General features: G+C 44.9%; 1 protein-coding gene across 2 annotated transcripts; it reads left to right on the top strand.

Moving 5' to 3' along the window:
- Positions 1–440: 440 nt before the first annotated feature.
- On the top strand, positions 441–27,784 carry LOC104041207 (SLAIN motif-containing protein-like). 2 transcript variants are annotated; one of them, XM_064463459.1, is made up of 9 exons: positions 441–580; positions 3,319–4,049; positions 15,099–15,232; positions 17,773–17,922; positions 21,525–21,665; positions 23,639–23,956; positions 24,158–24,295; positions 24,457–24,775; positions 26,680–27,784. In XM_064463459.1, the coding sequence occupies exons 2-9, from the start codon at positions 3,340–3,342 to the stop codon at positions 26,735–26,737; spliced, it is 1,968 nt and encodes a 655-aa protein (XP_064319529.1). In that variant the 5' UTR covers positions 441–580; positions 3,319–3,339; the 3' UTR covers positions 26,738–27,784. The 2 variants fall into 2 exon arrangements, with proteins under 2 accessions (XP_064319529.1, XP_064319530.1); XM_064463460.1 differs by lacking the exon at positions 17,773–17,922.
- The last annotated feature ends 65 nt before the right edge of the window (positions 27,785–27,849 follow it).

Genomic DNA, 27,849 nt, shown 5'->3' on the forward strand with positions numbered 1-27,849 from the left:
CCAGCCAGTTTTTACCAGGCTCCTTTCCAGGGCTGTATGCAGCAGGAGAGGGCCCTCTACCCCTCGCTCACCACGCTCTTCCCCAGAGAATCAAGCCTTAGTAAAGCCTCGCGAAGCCCCGGAGCAGCCCGCCGGGCTCTGCCCACAGGGGGCTGCGGAGGGCAGGGCCGGGCCGGTGACCCGGCCGCGAAGCGCCGCGGGCGGTTGGGGCAGGAGGAGGAGGAGGGGGAGGAGGAGGAAGAGAAGGAGGAGGAGGGGAGAGACCGCGTCGTCAGCCCTCTGCAACCCCTGCGGGCGCGCTGCGGGGCCGCCATCGCTCCCGGGACCCGCGCCCCGGGGGGGGGGGTGGGGGGGGTGTGTCCGCCCTCCGCGCATGCGCGGGGTCCCCCCTCACACACACCCCCCCCAACCACCACACGGGCGCGCGCAGCGTTGCGAGGGAGGGGGCGGGGCCCGAATGCGCGCGCGGCGGCGACTCCCTCCCGCCCTTTGCGAGCGAGGCTCCAGGCGGCGCCGGCGGCGCCCGCCTGCCCGTCAGTCAGTCCGTCTGTCCATCCGTCCATCCCTTCGTCCGCGGCAGGTACCATGTGAGGGGAAGGGAGGGCTCGGGGGGTGGCCGGATCCCCCGGCTCCGCTCGGGTGGGCTGGCCGCGTCCCCCCACCCCGCCGGGCCCCCCCGTTCGCGCCCTACCCCCCCCCCGGCTCCCTGAGAGCCCCGCTCCCTCACACCCCGCAGCCGCTCCCCACGCAGGGCACCCCCGCTCCCCCCCGCCCCGGGGCTCCCACCCGCGGCCCAGCCCCCTCCCGGCTGCCGCCGCTCTCCCCACGGCACCCGGTGCCGGCTGCCACCCGGTGCCGGCCGCCCTCGCCCCTCATCTCCCCCCGGTTCCTCCCTCAGCGCCGCGGCCCCCCGTGTCCGTGCCCGCGCAGCGGGAGCTGTCCACGCCGCGGGCTCCCGGGCGGGCGGTGGGTGCCCGGGGCGCGGAGCTCCTCCCGGGGCCGGGTGAGCCCGGCGGGGCGGGGGGCGGCTGGAGGCGGCCGTGCCCCCCCCCCCCGCCTCCATCTCCTCGGCGGGGCTGAGCGGGGACCGTTAACCTGCCGTTAAAAACCCGGATGTCTTTTTGAAAAAGTCCAAATTATTGTCTCCGACGCTGTAATGGCTTGAAATGTGGCTTCCTTCTTTATTTTTTTTCCTTTCTTTTACACACACACACACCCCCACACACACACCCACCCGCCCATTATACAGTGAAATTAAGTTTTGCAGATTTATATTTTTTCCCCTCCTGTATCCTTGTGGCTTTATTTGGGTGGGTTTTAGACTTACTGCTCGTGGGAAAAGGCAAAACGGTTTTAATCTGTTTGTTCCTCACCCCCCGTGAATGAAAATGCAATTTGTGATGCTCCTCACCCTTGGCGGGGAGCTGATTTTTCGGGTGACGGACCTCGCTGCTTTCCCCCTTCCTTGGGTCGCTGTGTTTTGCTTTGACAGTAGAAGTCTTAAACTCCCCGCTGGCGCATCCGCAGCAAGCGACTGAGCAATAGCTTTGAAATGTCTTTGGGAATCGAACCACTTTTGTTACTCGTCGAGAGATCGGATGGTTCTGTAGGAGGGGGAATGCATGCAGCGAGGTTTTCAAAGTGGGCATACGAGTAGGAATCGGATCGCTTGGTAACTACAAATTAAATATCTTTTCCCCAAGTCAACATGACTTCAGCAGTGCTTCTTACAGGCGTGATTTTGAAAGCTGTGTTTAAAGTGTGCTGCGGTCGGCTGTGTTTGCTTATAGCTCTTCGTAAGTGCTGTTCGTGTTTGTTGTTAATTCAAATATATGCCTACAATTTTCATCTTGCATGTAGAGGACCAAAACTTAAAAAAAACCCAACCCTGCCAAGTAAAAAAATCCAAACAAACAAACAAAAAATCCCCAAAACTATATATTTTTAGGAAACTTACTTGACTATTGCTGTTATAAGTAAGTAATAGGGAGATGCCGAGGTGTTCATGGGGGGATGTCTGTGTTTTCAGCCTTGCGTAGTTCATGTGATGTTTAATTTTTATGGTTTCCTCTGCTTGCTGGCAGTTTGGCCTTAAAAACAGGAGAAACTTTCAGACAGCAAAGGGAGGGGAGAAGAACATCTACAGCCACGAAAATTCAGGCTTCAGTTGTAGTCGTAATGCCTGCATCAAATCTTTTCAACTTCGGCTGTGCTGGCTGACTCCCTCTTCTGTCTGTCAGTCTGTCTGCTGGCCCTCTGTCTGCAAAATAAAAAGGATTTCTAATTCTTTTAGGGGAATCTATTTTACTTGTTCTGTAGAACTTTAATCTCATATAAGGGGCTTTTCAGTGAAGAGTTGATTCAGAAGTGAACGCTCGCGCTGAAACTGAAAACGTGTGTAAAACACCAGTATAGGGAAAATTTGGCATTTGCTGTAAGTGTTATTCTCTGAGTGTGGTAAAACTGTGCCTTAAATGCACGGGCGCGATTTTATGGCTTTCGGGAAGCCAGAGTACCTTTGCAGTTCAAAGCTGCCCGAGCGGCGGTGCTCTGCACGCTCTTCCTTGGCCAACACGACCGCAGGGTGGAGAGCAGCGCTTCAGACAGGAAAAGCAGAGAGATGGCTTCATTTTATGAAACTTATTGGAATATGTAATCTACGGTGTGATATGTATATCTTTTTTCTTCTTCTGTTTTTCCACCGTGTTTGCATCAGAGAGCTTGCCTCTCTCTTCACTTGTAACAGGAAAATATGGCAATAAAGACATTAGTTATGGTTATTTGCCTGTGCCACTGTAACTGTGGTTCCTGTCGTTAGCCGTTGTCGTTAGTCTTTGGTATAAGTTGACACAGAAATGTTTTCAAGTTGTTTTTTTTCTGCTTTTCCAGGATAAACCTGGTAATGAACAAAGGATGTTTTTACCATTTTCTTCATGCTGTCATTGTCTGACGTCAGCACCTTGCTAATTATGTTTCCTGACTTTGGTCAATCAGTGCTTTTCTCATGTATTTTGTTTGTAAACAGATGGAAACTAAACTATTGTGTGTGGTTAAATCACCTTCCTTCTATACAGTCTAATTTGTAGCATAATAGTTGCACCTCCTAGCTGTTTAAAACGAGTAATTTGCGTTTGTTGAAAAGTTTCATACTAATTTCAGTTCTTCTTTTTTGACAGATTTTTATGAAATTCAGTCACCTTGTACCCCAATATAATTAGCTTATGCTTATAAAAGTCAGAATTTTTGGTGTTTAGTTCCGGTTTGTTTAAAATATTGTGCATCTTTGTGGAGCTTTTGTACTTCTTTCATGTCTTGCAGTGAAACAGCTGTGCGCTTTGGATGATGGTAGTGCCTGGAAATGCCCCGGTCATACAGCAGGATCGTGCTCTGGAGCCTGACTTAGGACGAGGCTCAACGGAGAGCTCTGCCATGGGCCCAGACGCGGAGCCGGCATCCGAGGAGGTTGGCCCAGAGCTAGAGGAGGTGCGAAAGCTGAGGGAGCTGGTGAGGAGACTGGAGATCGAGAATCAGCACGCAAGAACAAAGAGTAGCAGGAGCATGCTTGGGACAAACACGCAAAGTGAGATCCATACTGGTGTAGATAACCATGGCTCTGCTCTTAATGAGATGGAAATTAATAATAGCATCAATGCCATAACTGAGAAGCAAGAATTGCAAATAATGGCAGACCTGCGCACCCAGTTAAGCAAAATAAGAAAAGAGGAAGGAGAGAACAACTGCTTAAAAATAGACGTAGATGCCCAAACGCAGTATAGTTTCAACAGTGCCACAGCGGATTTGTCTTCCAACACGTGTAAGGTGGGAACAAAGACCGATGATGACAGTAGATGTCCTTCGCGTGCGGATACGAGCAATAGCACAGAGCTGACGGGAAGCTTGGTCACTGCAGGTATTGATTCCTCAGTTAAAATAAATGAACAAAATCCCAGTGAAAAATGTGGAGATCTAGAAAGTCTTCCGAATAACGCAGACCTGGATGAAGTGAAAGTGTTAGAACTTGAAAATTGCGATGGAGAAGAAGATAGCTGGTACGTATGTCCACACTTCGGTAAAGTATGGAACTTAGGCTGTGGTTGGAGTGTCTGTGTTTAGGTGGCTGATAATTTTTAAGGGCATAAAGTGATTTCTATACAGTGCTTTGATTTTTAGCAGCAAGAATGCAGTTCTCGTTGTGGGCTGTTCTTCTTTTTAAGACCATTGTGCCAGAGCATTATTTTTTCAGTTGAACTATAAGGCTTCTCTTTCCCCCTTTCTTCCTGACGCTGCTGTAACAAGCAGAGGAAAAACCTCCCTTTCCCTATGAGTTTATTTACATATAATGCACACAGATGAGTGAATAGTGGAGTTCTTAAACTTTGTGCATAACTGTCAAATACTGTATTTAAACAAGAATCTTGTAAAGCACAGACTGAGACCTTAGACCACCTGGAATTTGTGGATGTTGCTAGTACCTAAGATGGTGCATCATTTCCATTTCCTGATACTGTTTCTCTGCATTTAACCTGTTCCTTTTGTTGAGAGACATGAACTGAAACAGATCAATGTTGTAATCTTGAACTGACCTTACTTTGTAGGACTCTACTCTTCACTAGCAGCCTTGTTTAGAACTTGTTTTATAAATCAGCAGATTAATTTCCCTTGCCCTTCCAAAGCTAGTTAAAGTTTGAGGCTAATTCTGGCTCCTGCAATAGCTGTGATGTGAGATTTAACATGGAGTTCTTAATTTTAAGGCTTTGTAGGGCAGCCTTGGGGATCTGCAGATTGTGTTTCAAAATCGCTTAGCTAGAGATTAACCTGGCAGCGAAGACAGCGTTGAAGGATTGTTGCTTGAATACAAAACAAGTCTTAAACCCTAAAAATTTGTTAGTGGTTATAAGTGAAGGTAAACTTTTGTTTTTTAATGGAATGGAGCTCGGTAATGTAACGATGTCTGCTTTAGTCTAAATTCAAGGTTATATTAAAAACAGGGGAAAGCATTTTTGAGATAACAGATGTGGGAAGGCTGATTTTCAGCATTAGTCCTTTCCAAAAAGGAATGTATAAAGTTAAGTCTTCCTCAGAACTGAGTTTCTTCTTAAGTGTTCTTTTCATGTGCGTTCAGAACCTTTGCTCATATGCCTCTCCTGACTGCGGATGGTACAAGTGACTTCTCAGTTGTTTTTAACTTCTGCTGCCAGTCGTGTTTTTTTTTTTAATTTACAAGCAAGTAAATTGCAAGTAAAAGTTTCTTTTAAAACCCAAATACTGATTCTAATATGATCACTGAAACTCTTCAGCATACCTAAACAGCATTTTGAGCTGGTTTCTTAAAAGATAAGGGAATATATTTAATAATTTTAATTTGGAAGACAGGCTTCATTTTTTCCATGTTAATGAAAACAACTAGGTTTATGTTAACGTTTATATAAACTGTGACGTGAGAGATTCTTCCACCTGTATTGCCTTGATAAAGAAACCAGGCGGAGCCTGAGATTTACACGGGCAGTGAATTCTGTCCCATGCAATCAGGAGAGATTCTGCACCCACAGGCTCGGTTTATTAACCTCCCCTTGAGCTGGGTTATGAGGTCGTGGTTCTTTACCAGGCACCCTCCTCACCTGACCTTGTAGGATCTCTGTGGTTTTGATACCTCTGTTTTCTTGTCAATTTTGGTCGATATAGGCTACAGATTAAAAAGAGGTGCCCCAATGAGTTTAAATAAAGGTGGTACTACAGAGCTCTTGTGAAAGTGCCATTATCATAAATTACCTTTGACCATGGTGCGTCGCTTCTGCTGGTTTGTTTTCCTCTTGTCAAACAAACGTGGTAAAACAAGAAGCCGTTTTTACAACAGCTTCTTGTTCCAGAGCTCTTCAGCTAAACTGAAGGTGGGGAATGAATAATGTATGTACAGTCAAGAGCGCATGGCTCTGCTTATTGCCAAATATCCTAAATTCTCTTCATGAGCCCTTCTCACACACTCTCCGTGCAGATACTCATGCATTCCTATCGGCAGTAACCAGAAAACAGTGGTGAGGGGGAGAGGGGGGGCTTTTTTTTAAAACCAAACCAAAACAAAAGCACTCCACCCTCCCAACCCCACCCCCCAAAAAAACCCCAAACAAAACAGCAACCTCCCCTTAATGCTATATGGATTTAAGATTAACTTTAATAAGGGGGCTTTGCTGAGTGAGGGGAATTTTGTACTACCTGGGTGGAAGTAGTATCCAAGTGTGTCGAGCAGTGTATTAGCCAAAGCGAATAGCTTGCTGTATTGCTATATTTGCAGTCCTTTATTTAATATTATACATTAGGAAAAAAAACCTCTAGTGGATATTGGAACATATCCTGTGTACTCTGATACTTAGGATTTTTGGTGATTTCTGAGAAATTCAGAGTGGCTTTGTTTTTTCCTGTCACTGCTGAACTGATAAATTTCAACAATTTTGGTTCGCTGACCTTTTCTTTAATATTATCTAGTAGAGGGGATGATGCTTTATGCCTTTAAGAATACTTAGAACTCCTTTTAAACACTTTTGAAAGTGTTTAAAATGGGGGGTGGGGAGCGGGAAGCTGTCAAAAAGAGGCTTTAGTTCTTATATCTTCATGTCATTCTAGTTTTAAGAACAGGTCCAAGCTTTAGGGTGATCTCTGCTGTGGTATTGTGCTTATGCCCCATGACTTGTTAGTAGGTTTGAAACCCCTGGTGAAGCCTACCGTGGGGATTTTTGCCCCTTGAGCCCAAGTGGAAACAGCAAAACCATCACCCCAGGAGGGCGAAGGCGGAAGCATGAAGGAGCGGGTTAGAGGAGTTGTTACTGTTCTCTGCAGGTGCAGACAGAGCCTCAGTTTCTGCGCTGTTTTGAAATTATTGGGTTTATTTGGATCAAACTTGCAAATGTTTCTGTGCAGCTTCCCTTGGCTTCAGCAAGATTTGCCTGGTCTAGGTTTTGTTTTTAAAAACAACATTGTGATGACCAAACCCCTGTGAAACCTGAGGTACCGGGTCACCTGCAGTAGCTGTAACTCTGTACTACTTTGGTGTCTGTCCCTTCGCTTGCTTTCTTAGGTCACTTTCTCAAATAGCTGTTCAAAATTGTAAATATCCTTGAGGCCCAATCAAGCAGAAGTTGGCTTTCTGGGCTGTGGAGTTCAGCACGATGCTTTGCTTAGACCTCAGAGCTGTTTGCCCCTTGCTGGTTATCAGTTTACTCCCTGATGCTCTGCTTCAGTGCAAGTCAGCTCCTGAGCTGTAGCAGAAAGCGAACAAACAAGGCATGCTTGTGACGGCGTTACCTTATTTGTCTTCCTTAGTGTTTGCCATTCTTAAGTACTCCCCGTGTACAAGAATTAAGTTGTGGTTTTCTGTGCGTTCAGTTGATTGTTCTTCGTGCAGTGATTTGTGTTTGGCATTTTGTTTTGCATTCCTATGCTACTTGTTTGGTGTTTTGCCAATTGTCAGTTGTTTTTACTGGTAAGACTTGGGAGAGAGAATTTTGCCTGGGAATTATGATGAAATTATTAAAATTCCAACCCCCTCTGAACTATAGTGTTTTTAGTAATGTGTCTTTGGATGAAAGAGAGAGAGAGAGAGAGAAAGAAATGGCAGAAATGAAAACCCTTACACGTTTTCAGTACTCTTTCTCCTTTTTACTGGATTAGACTATTTTTGCCTCCATCTCCTTTGATGGGATGAGCACCAAACTCTGTCCATCCCTCACCTTGAACAAATCGAGGTTTTCTCCTGGAAGGAAGGAAGGAAGGAAGGAAGGAGGGAGGCCCTTGTACATGTCTCCCCAGTATCGCTAGTGCTGAACAGCTTGATCCCAGTGACAAAACTGCCAGCAGTTAACACAGGGCTTCAGATAAGCTTTGATGTATGTTCTTCTGCTTTTAAAAAAAAAACAAAACAAACAACCCAAAACACACCATAACAATCAAGCAAATCCATGTAACGGAACCTTTAGGTTTCTTCTGAATTGTTGAGTTCCTTTTAGAAGAATATGTAAAATATGATGGGTGTGTACATGAATGTCCAGGTCTACTCAGCCTTACGTGGTCCTGTTGTTTTGTGGCGTGAGGAGGAGTCCATGTCACTCGGGTGAATCCCTGTGCTGCTGCTCCATCCACGCCTTGCATGGCTTTCATTCCCAAAAGCCTATCTTTCAACCGCAAACAGGTCGTGCTGCCTTCACCTCAGCATTGTGTTGTCTGCCGCTCGAATCCAGGAGTTCGACACAGCACACAGGGTGCCCATGAAATAGTCCCTGTAGGAAGAGGGAGCATGGTTTGCTCAAATAAATGACTATTCAGGAGTTTCTTGGGAGTGTATGTTTTCAGCCTTAGCCCCACATCCAGTGGCCTCCTGTGTTAATGTCTTAAGGCATTTAATTCAACATGCTGCAGGATATCATTGTTGTTAGCCTGTTGTACCATCAGAGGTTGGAAAAACTTTTCTGGACAAGTTCCACCAAACCAGGATGTGGTTCTGCAAAAAATGCAGGTGGCACACCAATACAGCGTCGTGAAAAATATGGCACCTTGTGGCTCTAATTTGGGGGAGAACTCTAGCTCCCTAAACCTTACATAATTGATTCGTACATTTCCACAGGCCGTGTAGTAGTTTGCCTGCGATCTTTCCTTGCTGGCAAGACTCTGCGTGACATGGAAACAGTAATTAGCATGGTCTTGGTTTCTCGGACTGGTCGTCTGGCATGGTTTAACCCCAGCCGGCAGCTCAGCCCCACGCAGCCGCTCGCTCACTCCCCTGGTGGGGTGGGGGAGAGGATCAGAAGGGTAAAGGTGAGGAAACTCGTGGGTTGAGGTAATGACAGTTTAACAGGCAAAGCAAAAGCCGCCCACAAGCGCAGCAAACCAGGGAACTCATTGCCCCCTTCCCGTGGGCAGGCGGGGCTCAGCCACCCCCAGGAGAGCAGGGCTCCATCACGCCTAACGGTGACGGGGGAAGGCAAACGCCATCCCTGCCAGCGTCCCCCTTCCCCCTCCTCCCCCAGCTCCGTGTGTGGTGTGGGGCAGCCCTGGGGGCAGCTGGGATCACTGTCCCGGCCGTGTCCCCCCCAGCCCCTTGTGCCCCCCCAGCCCCTCGCCGGTGGGGTGGGTGAGGGGCGGGAAAGGCCCTGCCTCTGTGCAAGCCCTGCTCAGCAGGGACGAAGCCGTCCCTGGGTTATCAGCACTGTTTCCAGCACAACTCCAAACCACAGCCCCGTACCAGCTACCGTGAAGAGAATTAACTCCGTCCCAGCCAAAACCAGCAAATCGTCGTATGAAAACCTTGTAGAGGTATGTTTAACGCTGGATCAGTTAGGCCTCTTGCATTAAATAACGCACAGATGACTTACCAGAAACATTTCCCAATTGTCCCGCTTGTTTGGATGGTGTGTTAACCCCTGCACTAGCTGCACTTAGCCGTTACGACACGCTGTGCAACGTGTCTCGCTGGGCACGATCTCTGGGTAGATGAGCGCCTTCAGTCCCTCCTGTGCAGCTTTAAGACAGCATTACCATCCGCAGTCTTCGCTGCCAGTAATTGCCAGTGCTGGAGTGGAGTAATCGGAAAGGAAAAATCTACCTGCTTGTCTGACACTTGTGTGCAAAATACGACCTTTCAGGTTAAATTGCTTTTGATGGCAGAGGCTTAAAATGACTGAGTTCTTACTGAAATGCTTGAGGTATTGGCTCACAGATCCCCCTGTAAAATGAGGTGCGGGCACGGTAATCGCTGTGCTCGGTGGCGCTGCCAGAGTAGGGGGAGGAAAGCCTTTTTATGTTGCTGCGGTGAGATTGCTACAGATGCTGCGGGGCACCCGGGTGCAGCGTGCCTGTGATACGACTCTTAAGTTGTCCCACAAGGTGCCTTTTCATCACCGTGCAGACTATTGGCTGTGTCATCAGATTCAGCTCATGCGATGTTTAGGGCGTCTGTGACTTAGTGACTAGATTTTTGGTATTTTGTTCAGCGGGATGAGTCACTGGATAGACATGGAAAAATCATGCCTCTTCTGGGTTTTGCAGTATAATTTTTTTCCCTCTTCCCAGTTTCTGTTTTGTGGGATTAAAGGCTCAAACCTCTACTTGGGCTAATGCTAGAATGTTTTTGTGTGGACTGTTTTCCATAGGATTTTTTTTTTTCTTTTATGTTTCTGTCCTTTCAAGACCCGGACAGTATTGTTCCACTGTTGCTTTCCACAGCACTGGATTGTTGGTGTTGGTATTTCTGTTCAACAATAGTGTTTAGATTTGAGATTAGAACAGCATGAGCATAGTAACAAATCTGAAAATCAACTCTCTGAAGTCTGATGTATAAAGGAAAAGAAAATGAATGCATTATCTGAAATACACGCTTTATAGAAGAATTTAGCTGCCTTCTTGGCATGTTATGGAGGCGTAGCTTATAAACCTAAATTGCTTCGAACTTATTCAGTTACCTCAGGTCTCTTTCTCTGCACACTGATGTATATAACTCAAAGGTTTGAACATCGGTGTAATGTCTGTTGTTTCTGGTACCGCTGCAGCTACTGGCGCTCAGTGCTGGGGAAGCTGTATAATAAACCAAGCAAGTGTCTTAAAAACTGAGCTTCACTTTACTTTCAGTTTAATTTCCTAACATATTAGTCAGAGCGCCTTCTGCAGCCTGAATTCTCTTCTTACGATCTACAGACTTCCTCGTACAAATATTCTGCGTGATCAGGATCTTAAATTCTCAGGCAATGCTGGCTTGCACTCTTATCACTGATCTGATGAGTTACTGAATTGCAAAGATGCTTTTTTCCCCCCCCCCCAGTGCAGTGTGCAAGTTGAGAAAGTTGTCATAGTATTTTCTAGGTTCTTGGGTTTTTATTTGAAGCAGTATTTTCAAAATCAAACAATAGCGGCCATTAACTCCCATAAATCCTCCTGTGACATTGACCCCAAAAGAAAAATAGTGTCTCTAGAAGATGCTCGGCTTTTCATACGTTGGAATATGTCAGAATGAAGTGCAAAGAATCCCATGAATTTATTCTTGTGTGCCTACATTCTTAACGGAAGAAAAATCTCATCTTGTGCTTGCTGCACAGCTAGAACTACTTGGCTCTTACCAGAGGTGCATTTCATAAAATACTTCATATGGGGAAATGAAACACGTACACACTAGTAAGCAGAAACGAAAGATGCTTTATCCGAAGGTTTCCTCGCAGAAGCTGAAGAAAATCCCATTGATATTTAACAACTTATGCAGCAAAACCCCAAAACATCAAAGGGAGAATGTATGCCCAAATGTTTACTTGCTTACTTTTGTATTAGGCCTGTCACTATCTAAATGACTTCTTAATAATAATTTGCAATTTGACAAAAGAAAATATTCAAAGCATAACCTCTTGCCATTTAAACAGAGCGCGCTTCACACCCAGACTGCTGAGCTGTAGGAACAAAATGCAAGGTAAAGCTTATTCAGTAATCAGGTATTTGTTAAACCCGAAAGACTTTGGCTGACTCGTGAACTGGCAGGCGTATGCATAGCTAATGGCGTGCCTGAGTACATTTTTTCCAGTGCTTATTGGATTAAGTTAACCTGAAAAATCAAACAGCCTTAGAGGATAAAACTACCAGAAAAAAAATTCTGCATATTTGTAAACAGAGCAGAGGGAGTTTAGCTTATCACAAAAACCTTTTTCAGAAGAAAGCCTGGTTTAGTTCAGCTAGAAATGTGATACTGTGTTAACCCGGCCTCTGTCGCTGCGGCGTTGTGCCACGGTGGCTAATGGGGGGCCTTTAGTAAAGGGTGACTTTTGGGTCTTAATACTGTGGCCAGAAAAATATTCCCTTCTATTTGTGGGGCTGGTGGTGTTAGTTTACCAGCTGATGGTGTGCAGTGCTCCAGAAGCATAAGCTGTGCCAATATATTCGGAGAAGTCAGCTTGTTAAGTATGTTGACCCCTTCCCCAAAGCTACTTAAAAAGGAAAATAATAAACCTGGCGCTGTGAAATCAAAGCAGAATTAATCTTTTTTTTTTTTTTTTTTTTAAATAAGTGACCTGTCAGTGCTCTGGAAAATGGGGTTGTGCTGACTTAATTGAGTTTAGTGAAATTGTAAGCGAGGCCATCTCTTGCCAATGGACTTAGCTGGAAAATGAGGGTGCTGTGGCAGACTGCAGAGGGGCCCGACGCCCTGGGAAGCAGGTGGCTCTGCTCCGCGAGGAAACGGTTCCAGCAATCGAACAAGCGTTACCACCTTCAGCTGCTGCAGTCCTGGGCAGAAACCTGCGTAGCAGCATGGAAGGAGCTGGGTTAGAGCAGCTCGGGATTTTCTCCCTTAACCTAAAATATGTGAAGAACAGCGTGACCTGCCCTAAGGAGGCTGTTGGCCTCTTTTTTGTTTGATGGTTTTATTGCTGCTTTTTTGGTCTGAACTGTAAAATAAATCCAGAGAGAGAGCACTTTGCTGTCTGTTTTACCGGCTCTGAGTGGTTGCAATGCTGGCTTCCCCGTGGAGAGATGCAGCAAGATGTGCTTGTGGGGTCTTTCATAAAAGATAACATTGCACATTCAGGAACATTTTGTGTTCGTGCTTCTCAGCATTTATTTTATCGATAGCAAATTAGATTTTGGATTTTTTTTATTTGCATGTGGTTTTGTGGAAAGCTGGGTGCCACAAAGCTTCTGTGTGAGAAATGACTAAAGAGACTGAATGAAAAAAATGGGTCTGGCCAGGGGCAGGAATATTATTAGGATCTGTAAAGTCATGAGTGGCATGTCAAGAGGCAATACAGAATAATTACCTCCTACCTGCATCCCAACCCCCAAGGACCAGACAATATCGAGAGTAAATAGCAGGCAGCATTTTCAGAGCGGGTGAATGGAGGTGGCCCTTCACCCTGCACGCCGGTGCGTCACGGGACCCGTTGCAGTAGGGTGCTGTGGGTGCTAAAAGCATTCAAAAACGGGATTAGATGCCTTTGCTGAAAGGTGCTCTTTTGAGAGCTGTTGCAGGCAGAGATGCCCAGTCTGATAGCCCCGCATTGCAAAACTGTGGGAGCCCAGGACAGCTTTCTGTGTCAGCACAGCTGTTGGATTGGTTGTGTCGTACTTACCCTTCCCTGGATGCAGGGTAGGAGACAGGGTGGTAGGTTGGATGGACGTTTTGATGCCAGTACAGTATTTTAAATATCCCGGCTGTTTGTATGTTTTATTTTAGCCAAGTACTGCTGTTGTGGATAGGTCACCTCGCAACCGAGAGTCCCATAGGATGTTTCTATATATTTTAAACCTGAGGGTGTTTTAGAAATTGGTATCTGATGGCTTATATTAGTTTTGTTGTAGAAAGGAGTGTTTTATGAATTGAATTGAATATGAGGCGTCTGTGTAAGAATGGGTAACTGGAGCAGAAAGACTTGCTGTGTCTTGCTGCAGCCGTGTCAAAAGTTATTGCTAGAAGAGAGAGTAGGAGGCAACTGAAGCACATGCAGACACTCCCTGAAATCTTAAACCCATCCTCATGATCATTTTATGTTCAAATACTGGATTTTGCACTGAGGAAGGTGAACTTGCAAGTTTTGCACTTGGAAGTTTTCTTCTTCTGGTACGCTTAATTCTAAGAAATTAATTTGTGGACAAAGTCAGTAGTTTGAAACTTAAACTGAAGATTCTTATGGTCTTGTTAACAAGATCAAAAAAGTTTCTGCTTTCAGGAATCTCCCTGCTGCTTTTTATTGAGTTCAGAGGTAATCACCTCTCAGACTCCTCCAGAAACTGCACAGAGGCAGGTCCTTAAGTTCGTCATCGCAGAGCTTGCTTTCCTCCCCGTCAGTCCTTTTTCTGATCCTTGGACTTCAGCAGAATACTATATTAACTATCTTTTTGCAGCTGTGCATTCATCACACAGTAAATGTATTAGCACGTGTATTAAGACCACTTAGCTGGGGCTCTGACGTTAAGGTAAGGTATATGTTATTGCATGCAGGACGGGTGTCGTCTGCGGGCAGATTCGGTTAATGACAGCATTTCTTGTTTCTGTTCCCGCCTCTCTCGTGCTGTTCATCGACTGAGATCTCAATGCCTTCTACCTGAGGCTGGTCTTCTCTAAGTGACATGCAAGAATTAAAAACTGTTCAACTTTTACATGTACGCAATACTAGTATTTTTTCCCCTCACAAGTTTTAAGTGTGTTCCTATTTGTATGTTAAAATATAGGGTGGTTTTTTTCTGTTGGGATTTTTTGACTTTAAAAATGCAAATGTGTGACACAAGTAAAATTCTTGAGTTCTTTTTGATCTGGCTCGTCTACCCTTTGACCTTTCTTGAGAGAAATTTTCTACTTATGAAATACAGTTAAGATGCTACTTTACACACAATCAGTTGTAAATAATCCAAGACTATAAGATGATTAAGTCTGTCTGTACGTAAGGCTAATCCTGCACGTATATGCAAAACCATGCTAGGCATATTAGAACTATCAAAAGTATAGGCTTTACGAGAACTTATCTAATGTTACAATAAAAAAGAAAGGCAGCATACAGTCATACTTCCTACCTGTCTGAAGATTTCTGAATCCTCCAATTAAATGGTTTATCCCTGAAATCTGTGCATAGACCTTTTACCCATTCAGCATCTCGGAGAGAGGCTGTGCCTGCAGCGCAATACAGGGGGAACATCCAGAGCCGTGGGGGTTTTAACAGAAAATAGAACAGTTAGACTTCTCAAAAGAGATCACCTTGAGTCTCATGTTAGAGCCACCCCCTCACCCTTGCTGTCTTTGTCACAAGATGGTTTTTTTTGGGAGGAGTGGAGGGAGAGCAGGGGTGAGAGGTGATGGTGACTATACCAACAACTTAACTTTAGTAGTGTTCCAACAGCCCAGGCATGAACCTTGCCTTGCAGGAGCTGTTCTCTTTCTCTGTCAAGCCATCTTCGAGTGAATTTTACTATTGCGATAGTAAATTTTGCTTCTGAGTCAGAGTATACAATTTAAACTTTAACTGTTTTCCGTTTTTAATTTGGATAACCTTTCTATTGCTTACTGTTAAGTACATTTCAGTAAACGCTACTTTGGTGGCTGTGGGCTTTGAGCATTTTTTTACTGTCTCCTTTCAATCCTTGCAAAGGCTCTACGTGTCCCCAAGAAAATCTACAGAACTGAAAACGGACTCACCTTTAAAATGGTACCGCCAGGTGTTGGATAATCCCAGTCCCGAGACAGAGGCAGCGTGCCGAACTCTCATAAACCGACTTGATCAAGGTATGTGAACTATCAGCATTGCTGCTTCAAGCGTCTCCGATTTCCGCTCGTGCACTTTGCGTTACCGAGAAGCGGTGAAGCCAAGGAGACGCCCGGTTTGCAGTTGCTGTAGTGCAGAACACCTGCAGAGCTCGCGCTTCGGGCGTCGTGCGCTTGGTGCCAAGCTCGTCACTGTATGAAAACCTCCCTGCTCTTGGTTTACACTGGTAGTGCCTCAGCTGAGGAAGGTAGGAGGCTGTTCTGTAAACACTGTGCTGGTGGCAAGTAAGAGACCAAACGAACCGAACTGTGATATTTTACCTCTATGTATTTTTTAAGACACAAACCCAGGCATTTCAAATTAATTGCCAGGTTGACCACCTTGCTTTCTGGTCTTTTTTAAAATCTTCAGAGCCTAAACACTAAACTAAAATATGTTTTAGTGTTTTCAGGCTCTTGATTTTTTTTTTTAATATTTAAACATCTTTAATGTAAAAATATATAAAGGAACAAATGTGCTTCTGGGGAGTGGGGGAGAGAATCATCTGGAACTCTTATTGCAGCTTTTTCCTGTATGAAAAGTTCTAATGTTGTTGAGTGTTTCTAAAGGTGGTTATTCTTACCATATCTCACCTGTAGTATTATTACCTGGGTAAAACAGTTGTCTGATGCTCAAAGCTTGCAATAATGAAATGATAAAATCTGTAACTTGAAGAAATGGTGTCAATGGAAACCTAGTTTTGCTTCCAGTTTTATCATCCCCTAAAAGCACTTCTTGGTGGCTTTCAGCTGTGTTCCTCAGCCACTGAGGGAAAACGTTAATCTTCATCTGCCTGCGACAGGAACGCTGCGGCGCGTCCTGCTCGGTAGTCGCGTACCGCCATCGCAGCAGTACTCTGGGGGCGTAGGTTTGTGTGTTATCTTCTCCTTTTCAGAGCACAGAAGGACCAATCCCTTGTTAGCCTCTCACTGATGTGAGAGCTGTTAGAAGAGGTGCATAGTTTACTTCATTACAAAACTGAGAAGGTTGTTCTATGTATCTGTAGTGCATTCCCTGGAACCCATCAGGTAGGTCCAGATAGGGTTGTCCATAGGTAAAACGTGCGAGTCCTGGGCTGAACTGCCAATAGCCGAGGGGTTTGAAGTGCATAAGTAATCCTTTTCTGTATTGTAGCGCTTTCGGTGCCATACAGCTTTCCTGTGGAGGCAGCGGTGGCTGCCCCTGCAGCTGGAGGCATGGCTAGCTTCATTACTCCTTTCTACGAACCCATCACTGAAAAGCATTGCAGAGCAGGGCGTGTTGCGACCTCACCTGCCTGGTGTGACTCAGGGACATCTCAGCACAGCAGCTGTGGTTGGCAGCGTTTGAAAAAGCAAAGTTTCTGGGAGGATTCGTGTTCTGAAGTTCAGCGATGTTCTTAACTGCTGAAAACACAACCCCCAGCTTGGTAGAAAAGTTGTGCCTGCCTGTGTTTTGGACTTGGCTTTGTCTTCTGCGGGAATACAATTATTCTGATTTCAGTTTGACCAGTGGTGTGAAGTCTGAGAGGCCACTGGGGGTTTGGGGGTTTGTTTTGTTTTTTTAAAAATTTTTTTAAGTTTACACACGAACAGTGTTTTGGCACTGCCTGTAATCAGGCTTCTTTGGAGTTTAGCCTTGAAATTCCTGAGTTGAGATAACAGAATGTAGTTTGAGAACAACCTTCACTTACTTTTATAAGCCATCTGCGCTTAAAAATTTGAATGAAGATTTATTTGATTAACTCTTTGCTTTCTGTCTGAAATGTGTCAGGCTTTATTCGTGCTCTGTCAGTCCTTTTTAACTAAAATAGTCTGGCTTTCTATTTGGGGGGAAATAAAAAAAGAAAACCATTTATATAGCGAATCTTGATTATTTTCTTAGCTCCTGTTCTCTCAGTGGTAAGGGTTCGGTGGGGAGTTCGGCAGCCCCTTCAATATATCCAGCTCATAGGCTGTCGTTTCCATAGCGCGGTAGCTGCTCGTTTCCAGCTTCAGCAAGCACGGATGCACCAAGGTTTGCTACCTGGCTTATTTTGAATGTTTCACTAACTCGTACACGAGTCTGTGTGCTGAATAAATATTTCAGAGCGGTTGTTTTTCGTATTAAATTGCTCTCCTTTTAATCTAAAGGCACAGCTTTTGTGGTTTAATGCTGGTTTGATTCCATCATTAAAAATTCAAAATAACCGATGTGTAAACATAAAGTTCAATGGAGTTCTTTAAAATGAAATGGGGTATAGAAGTGACAGATATTTATGAAAACAGTTACCTCTGAAGACCAGGGCTGAAACTTTCAGCGCTGTATGGCTTCTTTAAGTTTGTCAGTAGTTACTCTTGGAATTCTTCAGAAGTGACAGAACAGGTTAAAGGGGAGCATTAGCTTCCTACAGCTTGTAACCGACACCATCAAGATGTCTTGCTTGACGTACCTCTGTTAGAATATTTAATCTTGTTTGATCTGATGCCTTTATCGTGTGGTCTTTGTTTTTAAAAATAATTTTGTAACCTTTATGGCTTTTTTTTTGTATTTTTCCTTCTAGCCAGTAGATGGAAAAACCTGTATTGCAGTCCATTGGCATCACCAAGCGCACATAATTTGAATACAGAGACAGGCTCCTGTAGCAATGCACTAAACTCTCCCGGGCATCTCAAATCGACTAACAAAGCACTACTAACCTGTGGCAGCTCAGGTATGGCATGTCAGTAGAGCAGTGCAAACCTGTAGTGTTTAAAATGCAAGGAGTATTACTAATTGGCACAGGGAAAAGTCATCGAGAGATGCAACTCCAACCATGGGGTTTTCTCCTTTTCATTTGCTCACTTACTGACCCAGGTTTCATCTATTATGTGGGAGAAAACCTCCTTGCATTCTAAATGTCTTGTAGTTATTTCATGGTTTTGTTGTTATAACTTTCTTTATAGATATTTATATATTGTACTAATTTTAAGTGACTTAAAACAGAAAACAGCTATTGAGGAAAAAAAAATACTGCTCTAGAATAATGTTCTCATACATAGGTGTGAACTTCTTGTAAAGTTACTTGGATTCAGTTTTCTGGCTTGAGAGTTTGTGAAGTTTCTTTTGAAAATACTGATTAATGTAGGCAACAGAAATAAGCCTTGTGATTTAAGATAAACGGCGTAGTCTCCGGGATATGCCTTTAAATTGGCTGAGCGGGCAGCTAAACACAAAATAACACAAGCTTTCCAGCAGACTTAATTGTGTTTGGAGAAGGATTTCCTACCCGAGAGGCAGCTCGCACACAATTTTGTGAGAAGCCTGTATTTGTAGGCATGATAACGGAGCTTCTGCGGAACGGCTTGGCCTCCGGTCTGCCTCGGCGTCTGCGCTGCTGCCTGAGGAGTCCGTGTAGGCTCTCGCGGGAGCTTCGTTTATCCTTGATGCAGTTCGTGCTCTGTTTCACGGTACAAATGCTTTGCCTCTTGGCTTTGTTATTAAAGGAGTCTGCCCTGATTTTTGGTTTTTTTTTTGTGGAAATTGCTATATCCTAATTTGCATGTTTAAAAACATAAAGCACGTTTAACAGTTTCTGGCTTGAAACTTGACATTAAATGAACTTTTTTTTTTTAAGAAATAAAAGGGTTGCATATGGATGTTTTCACAGCTGCAGGTATGCTCTGGAGATCTGCTGTAAATAGGAATTAACCCTTATCTCTATTTTGCAATCAAAACAGTACATGTAGGATTAATTTTGCAAGCTGAATTCTGCAGGGGAAAACCTCTAAATCAATTTCTTGGTCTTACTACGAGGTCGGCTGGCACTCTAGGTGTCGAGCCACTTTTTCACACAGAAGCAGTTACTGAAGCATAAAACCAAGGTGTCTGTGCAGCTTCGACTTCTTAATTCACTCTGCACATGTGCTGAAGTAGTCGAGGGTACCAAATGAACAGCTGAGTCCGGAGCAGGCTTTGTCCGTGCAGGATTATACACGAGAGTCACTTCAGCTGTTTGGTGGCTCTTCCCTTGTGACTTGTGTAAGTGTGTGCCTGAGTTTGAAGTTCACTGTCAGCTTGATTGACTCCAATCTAATTTTATTTCTAAGAAAAACAGAGCTTCCCTACCGTTCAAATGAAAAACGTTTCACAGTAACTTCCCTTAAAAACTAAACAAAAAACCCAAAACCAGAATCCCGATGTGGTATATTGTGAAGTTTCTGTAATGAAAACCATAATCGGCTCGTCTCGCAATGTTGAGCCGCAACAGCTTTTAGTGATGAAAAAATATGGATGTTTTCCTTCCCCTCCTTGACCGTTGTTAAATAGGCCTGCAAGTCAAAATGCAACAGCCAGACCGAGCACGCACACCTGAACTGGGAGCTGTGCGCTTTAAAAAGCTGTATCCAAGACACAGCTGTATAAAAATACCCCTTTTAGTATTAAAGGAGGTGTTAGTTACAGCAGGAAGCCTGTGCTTATTCGTTATCCTACATCCTACAGGTGCAACCCCTGCCCTCGTGTTGGCTTTCTTTCAACGGTTCAGTGTCTTTTCCTGACACCCGAAGCAAAGAAACAGGATTATTTATGCAGCCGCGCAGTCTTGGTGCTGGAGGGTCCTGACTTGGGGTGTGCGTCTGTGTAACACGGTGGTGAAGGCCATCATGTAGGCGCTTTGGGAGGCCGGCTCACATGGGTGATTTGTCGGCCGGTGTGCTGCGGCCCGCTTGCTGCTTTTCAGTGGAGTGATGAACTCGAATCCCTTCTTGAGCGGGGTTTGTATTTCTTAAGCCTGCTCTAGCTGGAAGTGATAAGTGCTCTTAGGCTTTTGCAGATCTACCAGCTTTATCTGATCTTCTGTCAGATCATGAGGTTTAACTGTTTTGGGGTTTGGTTTTTTTTGGTGGGTTTAAATCTATATCGTACTAACTGCAACCATGTCTTGGAATTAATTTAAGGTAATAATGTACCCTCTCCTCAAATAGCTCCGTAAGTTATATGGTCTTACGTGTCTGTGTTCGAGGGTTAGTTATGCTAGGAGCATATTACAGTATTTTGTAATGTGTGGCAGAGATGAGCACATTTGCCACGTCGAGGTTTTATACTCACTAACCCTTCTGCGTTTCCAAAAATTTTTCTACTAATGTAGGGTTTTTGGTGGGTTGTTTTTTTTTTTTTTTTAATACAAAGCCATATAGTAGTTATAAAATGGGAAAGGAAGATGGAGATACGCTCACCATTGCGTGCTCTCTCTCAGAGACACTGTCCCCAGCCCAAATGAGCATTGATGGAGCGGTAGCGAGGTTCTCCTCTCGTTGCCTGCATCTGCCTGCGCCCGCAGATGGAGACAAGCTCGCTGCTGGGGGTGCTTAGCCTTCCTGCAGTAACAGCCGTCCCGGGCGCCAGGACGAGCAGTGTCTGAGGAGAACCAAAGGCCCTGCGATGCCGCGTTTCTGTGCGTGGGGCTACTTAAAGCCTCCCACGTATACCGGTACTGGTCCTCCAAACCCCAAAGTCACCTGGCTTGTTCTCATCTCTCTGTTTCAGTAGCAAGCAGTAGTACTCTTATGCCATGGAAAATACAGGCTTGCTTGACTTAACTAAAAGTAGTAACAGGTAATAGTTTGCACTTGATGATGATGATGATATTGTTATTATTATTATTGAAAAGGAAAATTATTTGTCTTCCTAATGCCTGACTTCAACAACAACTTCCCTGGTGGAAAGATCCTTCCAGTTTGGTTTTTATGACCTGCTGAATGACCAAGCTATAGCCTTCCCTGTAAGAGAGAGATTAGTTTATGATGAGAGGAAAAAAAATGGATAAAGCTCAGGAATGGGGAGGAGGCAATCTAGTGTAAACTCCACTTTGCATAAGCAGATCGCATGGCTGACGTTTGAGGTACTGTACTCGGAAAGCCATTTCAATCCTCTTGTTCCTGTGAGTGCTCACCAATACCCTAGCAAGTACAACTTTGCTGCTTAATATCTAGAGCAATAGTTGCCCCTTCCTCAAAATAGGCAGAAATAACACTGATCTTTTAAAGGGTGTTTCTAAGCTCAGAATTACCAACCATCCCTTTGCCACCTTTGGGGCGGAAATCCACAATTTTTTCCCCTCACAGAGACACTCTGCCTCCTGAAAACCACAGGTTAAAATACCGAGCGTTGTGTTCTCAAGTAATTTCCAACTTCTTAATTATTTCTAGCAACCATACCTCAGCTTCACAGCTGCACTGATTTTATTACTGGAATGCATACTCTGCTGCTCATTCCTGTTTTGTGTGTGGATGTCTGAATGCTTTTTATGTTCCTCCCTCCTCTTCCCTCCTAAAGGTTACCTGAGCATGCATTCTGCACTGAGCTCTCAGTCATCTGTGGACAGCGAGCTGAGTACATCTGACGACTCCATCTCCATGGGGTACAAACTGCAGGACTTGACTGACGTCCAGGTTATGGCACGCCTTCAGGAAGAGAGTACGTGACAGCCGTCTCCTTTGTGCTACATTTCTAGAATTGCAGAGAAACGTAGATGGATTCCAACCATCTGTAGATGGATTTCCCCCTTTCCCCGACAAAAAAAAAAATAAAATTTAATAGATCATTTGAAATGTTTGTTATTTGCAGGGGCTTCCTTTAAAGATCTACAGACCCAAACTGCCACTTAAACGTAGCAGTTGTATAATGTTCTCAAGATTAGGCCTCTCAAAGCAGAGAATAGTCTTGAAAATATTATCCACAACCCCGCTTTGTTAAATATGTAAGTGCCCTTTAATACTCAAAACTATTCCATCCCGGATTGTCTCTGAAGGGCAGGTGCAGCGTTAGGAGTAACTGTTTCACACTAGTGGCAGTTCAAACAGCAGCAGCTCACAGCCGCCTGTCCGGACAGGCGACAACCTGCAGCTGTGTGACTGCACTGTGTAGTGGTTTGGGGAACTGATCCGCAGGAAGAATAACCCAGCAAAATTCTTCTGCTTGTAAATCTTTGTTTCTCTGAGCAGGCTGCCTAACTGCAGCCTGAAATCATATTGGAAGCTGTCTAGAGGACCAAATTTTACCAGTTGTTTACTTCACGGAAGATGCAAGTAGTATTTCGCTGCTGTGCTGAGTAAAACCAAGAGTTCAAGAGTTACCAAAACTGAAAGAGCTGAAGGTACAATTTAAGTTTTGCTCTGGTAAGGGGCTCAGAGACAGCTCTGCAAATTTAACTTCAGCATCAAGCACGTCTGTGTCCCGGTGCGTGGGGGTTTCAGCGCCCTGAGCTGGTTCCCGTTAAATCATTGGTAAGCTTTCGAGCGACCTCACTGTGATTTGGGTGAGGTCCTAATTGAACATCAAGGTGGAACAAAGTGGCTGGATCTGTTTTTTTCTGTGCAAGTTAATCATTAATTTGATTTCCAGGAAATAGAGAATGATGTTCTCTGTTATTCTTCTGGAGAACATTTGCTTACTTTTAGTACAGTGCCTTTATAAATTTAAAAAGTGCTGGGATCTAGGAATTGGAATATGAGACCAAAAAGAGCAAAAGACACAAGATCTTGTTATTGCTATATTGCACCTGAGTGCAGCTGAGGAAAAGTTATATTAAACTGAAAAATGCAAATAACGGCCTTTTTCTTTCTAAACTTGAATATTTTCTTATGCTTTGTGATCACTTTAAAAAAAAATAATTCAAGGAAGTCCTGTCACGTTACAAAGTTTCCAGTGGAACATGAAAAGTGCTTCATCCTCAGATTGATGGAAGCTTTTCATATTTGCATTGTGAAGGGAGCTGAGTGGGGAATGCTTGATTTTTTTTTTTTTAATCCCTACAATGAAGAGCCTGCACTGAGAAGAGGGGTGTTTGGAGCTTTAACTGACGCCTTTCTCAAAAGCCCCTTCAACCACTTTGCTGAGTTAGTTCTTGGTAAGAAGTTGCTTGTATTTTGTTAGGCAAGAGGGCTTAAATGAAGGCCTAAGTTGGGGAAGGACCTGTAAATAAAGCAGACAGATGCACTGCAGGCATCAGTAAGAAGCTGGTGTGTTTTCACTTGGAGGCAGAAGTTCAAATCTTTTTTTCAACCTGCTGAAATGCTGGTGGGTGTGTAGTTAATTGAACTAAAAAGTTAATACTGTAAATTAGACTCCTGTACCTCGTTAACCTAACGGAGCTTGCGTGGCAATATATAGTCCACAGTGACAGCTGCTTGTGTACGTGACATACGGAGTCATTCAGGTCAATTTGAATATTAACTCTTTGCTCTAATTAAGCAGTACTGATATGGGTGACACTGTTCCAGTTTAGAGATTACATATGCTGCGAGTGCTGGAGTTATTAACTTGACTCTCCTTCCAAGGTGAAATGAATCACTGAGAAAGGCATTGCTTCCGAATGAGCGTTGCAACTGGGTAAGGATTTTCTATTTTGAAGTGCGATGACTTTGAGCTGTGTTGCCCTCTACCTCCAGGCCTCCGTCAGGATTGTGCCTCCAGCTCTGCTTCTGTATCACGCCGCAGTTCCAGTGCCTCCCTTCACTCTCTGCGAAGAGGTACCTACAGTGACCAGGAGTTCGACACGTACAGCCTGGAGGATGAGGATGACTATGATTGTTCCCTGTCATACCGCAGCGCTCACAGATACTCTCCGTCCCCTCTCAGTTCGCCCCGATGTCAGTCCCCTTCATCCAGTGCAGATTATGGCAGGTCATCTGCTTCCCGTATCCGTCCCCCAAGGAGATCTGTGCAAAGCCCGATGCAAGACCGGCTCAAGTACGCCAACAGCGAAGGTAAGCGAGCTGTGAGCTTTTGAGGTGGGTCAATGAAAGCGATGTTGGCTTATGCATCTCAAAGTGCTGTTATTTAGTGGAAGTATCAGTTACACGCTTCCCTACTTTTAAGCACGTACGTTTTTCAAGAGATAGTCTAAACCATGATACATCTCCACTGCTACCAGAAGCAGCAAATAGAGAATTTGCTCTCGATTTCAGAGGAGATGCGCCACAGCATGCCCAACCTGGCCAGGACGAGCCTTCGAGCTCTGGAGTCTGTACGGAGCAGTCGGAGCTTGGAGTCAGATCTGCAGGTGCCCAGCAGTCGAATTCCAAGAACGCAGCAGCGGTCAGCAGGTGGGTGCGATGTCCTTTGTACCCACCCCTGTGGCCAGTCTCCTTTTGTCGTTTAACCAACCCGACTAAACCCGAGGCCCTTAAAAGGCCCGATATCCTGAAGTGTTCTTAAAATACCGTTGCCAGCTGGGTTATCCTTCCTGTTGTTATTCCATTTCTAGGTCTGGCTCCCAGTAAGCTCAGGTATTCCTCCGGTGCTGGGCAGTCTCCCTTAACAGTGCGCCAGCCAATGAAAGCAGGGTCATGCACAAACTCTCTGTTAACACCCAGGCAGCCAGTGAAAGCCTGCAGTTACACAAGTCCCGTTAGTGGAGTTCGAAAACCACAGGCACCTTCGCTTAGTACAGGCTCTTCCAGTAGCAGTTGCACTACCAGAAGCAGTAACATGGTCACTGTGGCAAAAAACTCACCCATTAAAGCACGCACGTCCCTCGGAGGAATCTCGGTGCCCAAGAGCAAGCCAACACCGCCATCCAAGAGGTAAGTGCGAGTCCCCAAGCCTCGCAGACTCCAACATCTGCCTCTATTTCATGGATTAGAAACACTTTATAAAAAAGTGGTGTTCATCTCAGATTTTGAAGTGTGACATGGGCATAGAGTCGGGTCAGAGCTCCTGATAAACTTTAGATGTAGGGCTGTGGTTGGGCAGCCCTTAAAGAAAGGGTGGTGCTGAGCTGGAAGGCTCATGGACAGTAAGTACTTTGCCCCTAGTCAAGGAGCTCCTTCTGCCATCAGAAGGGAGCTGCAAGGGGTTGCAGTTCCTTTAAATACCACTAAAATTAAATTCTGTGAATGTATGCGTGAACAGACAGGCTGGGACTCCCCAGCTTCTGGGTGAGATACCCCTTTTTACCTGTAATCTGTGACCAAACAATTCAATTTTTCAGAAGTCCATCAGTTTTGGTTTGTTTTTTTTTTTAAAAAGAGCCTTTTTTTTGACAAAGCTAACGATCCAGGAAATAAAGAGGCATAGGCTCAAACTTGTTTGTCTGAGAAATGAACACTATGGCAGACACTTATTTGGTGTGTACATCTGGCTTTGGGAAGGGGAACATCTCTTCCAGATGACTAATAAACTCTTTACTGTTAATATAATATTCTTCCTATAGATGACCTGCTTTGGTGCCTCGGTAGCTTTGCTACTGCTAAAATCACAGAAACATTAAGGTTGGACCTCTAGGATCGCCAAGTCCAACCACCAACCCAACACCCCCAGGTCTCCCACATCAGTCTGGTGGGGGTGTTTTTCTTCCTTAGCCTGTAGTTAGGACCCTAAGTAGGCATTGTCCAAGGCCTAACGAGTTTTTAGAAGGGTTTGAAAAGTAGGACAAATTAACAAGGCCTGTCTTAAGCATGATTCTGTATCGTTATAGTAACTTCATACAAAGGGTGAAAACAGAACATGCATATATGGCTTCCAAAAACGTGCCATTTGTGTTCTTGTTGCACAAGTCTGAACCGATTTAGGGGCCACAGCTTAATCCAGAAAGATGCCGTGGGTTTGGGGGCTTTTTTTTTTTCACATTTCTTTCTAGCTTTTCTGATTAGCTTCCCAAGTATTTTGGCAGTGGGCAGCCGAATTTTGTAGATTGTCTAAAGCAACAGCTGTTCAGTTAGAACAAGTTTAGTCTCTTTAAAGAATAAGGCCTCTAAGATGTGCCCAACAACTACAGCCATGGACTGTTTTATGCCATCTTAGCAAAGTGTGCTCTTACCCCGGTGTCCAAAGGCATCTGCTGTGCTTGTGTGTGTGGTAAATCCACAACCAAATTGCCAAAAGCTACTGCAGAGCTATTTGCAGTGCAATTATAGCGTAAACTGTTACGATTGAGGGAAGTTAAGCTGAGTCAGTATCAGACCAAAACACACTAGTTGATTTTTAACATCCCCTTGTAGCCTTCAACAAATTGAACTGTATCTACTGACTTTAGAAAAAAATAAAAGGGAATTTTTAAACTCTTTATTTTTAGTAGTACTCTACATACAACCTGATTATTTTTCACATCTTTAGTCGTATTTGCAGGGAAAAACATTCCTCTTGGACTCAGTCATGGGGCAAACCCAGAGCAGTGTTAATAACTTCGCAGCCCAGGATACACGTGTCGCCGAGTACCCAGTAATAGTCACTTTCTCTAAACTGCCGGCCGTCGCTGCTGCGGTGCTGTTCCGCTGCCCTCCCGGTGGCGGTGCGAGCTGGGCACGCGTGTGAGGGCAGCAGTTCGCCTGAGGCAGGCAGGTGTTGGCATTGTCAAGAGAGAGCTGCTGCAGAAGCCCGGCCTAAACTAAAACCTCAGACGCGCGTTCCTGCGTACATCCACACGTCACTGGGGGGGTCTCGCTGCTTGTAGCTGTTGGGTGACTTCTCTTTTTGTCTCTCAAACCAGATTTCCCCAGTCAGCGCAGGCCACTCAGGACGAGTCCTGGAAGGACGGGTGTTACTGACCACCCAACCGCCTCTGTGAAGCAGACCCCCAGCTGGCTGGGCGTAAGAACGTTATTTGAAACTGAAACTCGAGAGCCCCATCAGATTGCAGCCTGACGTACGTAGTTCCTCTCCTCGACCGCTAACTCTCCTCGCCTTCCGCTGCTCTGCCAACAGCCTGACCTCCTAGGGGCGGAACAGACAACGGCTTTACTGCGTTTCCACTGTTCGAAACGTTACTGAAATCCAAGTCTTCACGTGAAGACTGAAAATAGCCTTATTTCACGTAAACCTCCACTTGCAGCCCTTGGGAAGGCTCATCACAAACGACACGTTAGGTGACCGGCTCCTGAGGGCGCTTGCTTAAAAAGGCAGCTGTTTGTGCCAGAAAGCAGCGTTGCTGTGGCGCGGGGAGACTAGACATAGTTACATAGATGTTAGAAGTAAGACTTTTTAAACTCAACCTGATGTACTCTAATATTTGTCTGAAACTCAGCTGGTTTTGGTTGGTTTTTTTTTTACTTCTGTATAGAATGTATTTCTGCTACTTTTTATTGTTTGTTCTAGAAGACAAAGCTGGTTTTTATAACTGTAGTACACTTCAAGCTGTTGCATTCGAGTGTGTGCATCACGGTTCACAAGTGGAGGAGCAGTACACAATATTTGTGTGGGTTTGGGAACAGGCAGTCGCAGGGACAGGGGATGCCCTTTAAAAACTGCTGTTTACCAGCACCTTCACAGCTCAGATGAGGAAGTTAACGAACATGGGTTAGAAGGACACTTTTTAAAAATAACCCTCCCTGACTGATTCGACCTGAAGTGTCTCCCATCTCTTTCAGCTAGCCCCTAACTGCCCTGGTTTTGTAGTTTTCTACTGTCTCTTTGGCTATGAAGGATTCTGTTTCAGTGTCCTTTTCCTCAGCGAGTGCTGGATGCTATGAATACAGTCTTAGTACAGGAAAATATGCACTGATAGCGATGTTCTCCCTGCCATCAATGTGATTTTGATAGTGTAGTTTAATAAAATGTTATGGTGCTGAAATAGATCTGCTTTATTCAAACAGCGAGCCTGACTTGTGAGTGGTTTTTGTGTTAGGAATGAGGCTTCTCGCGACAGGACAGCAGCCTGCTT

This window comes from Phalacrocorax carbo, chromosome 11 (assembly GCF_963921805.1).
Source record: "Phalacrocorax carbo chromosome 11, bPhaCar2.1, whole genome shotgun sequence".
Classification (NCBI taxonomy): domain Eukaryota; kingdom Metazoa; phylum Chordata; class Aves; order Suliformes; family Phalacrocoracidae; genus Phalacrocorax; species Phalacrocorax carbo.

Excerpts from the sequence above, each read along its gene's own strand:
- LOC104041207 (XM_064463459.1), top strand. The coding sequence starts at position 3,340 with ATGATGGTAGTGCCTGGAAATGCCCCGGTCATACAGCAGGATCGTGCT. Across the intron at positions 15,233-17,772 it reads CATAAACCGACTTGATCAAG|CCAGTAGATGGAAAAACCTG; the intron begins GTATGTGAACTA and ends TTTTCCTTCTAG. Across the intron at positions 24,776-26,679 it reads CCAACACCGCCATCCAAGAG|ATTTCCCCAGTCAGCGCAGG; the intron begins GTAAGTGCGAGT and ends CTCTCAAACCAG.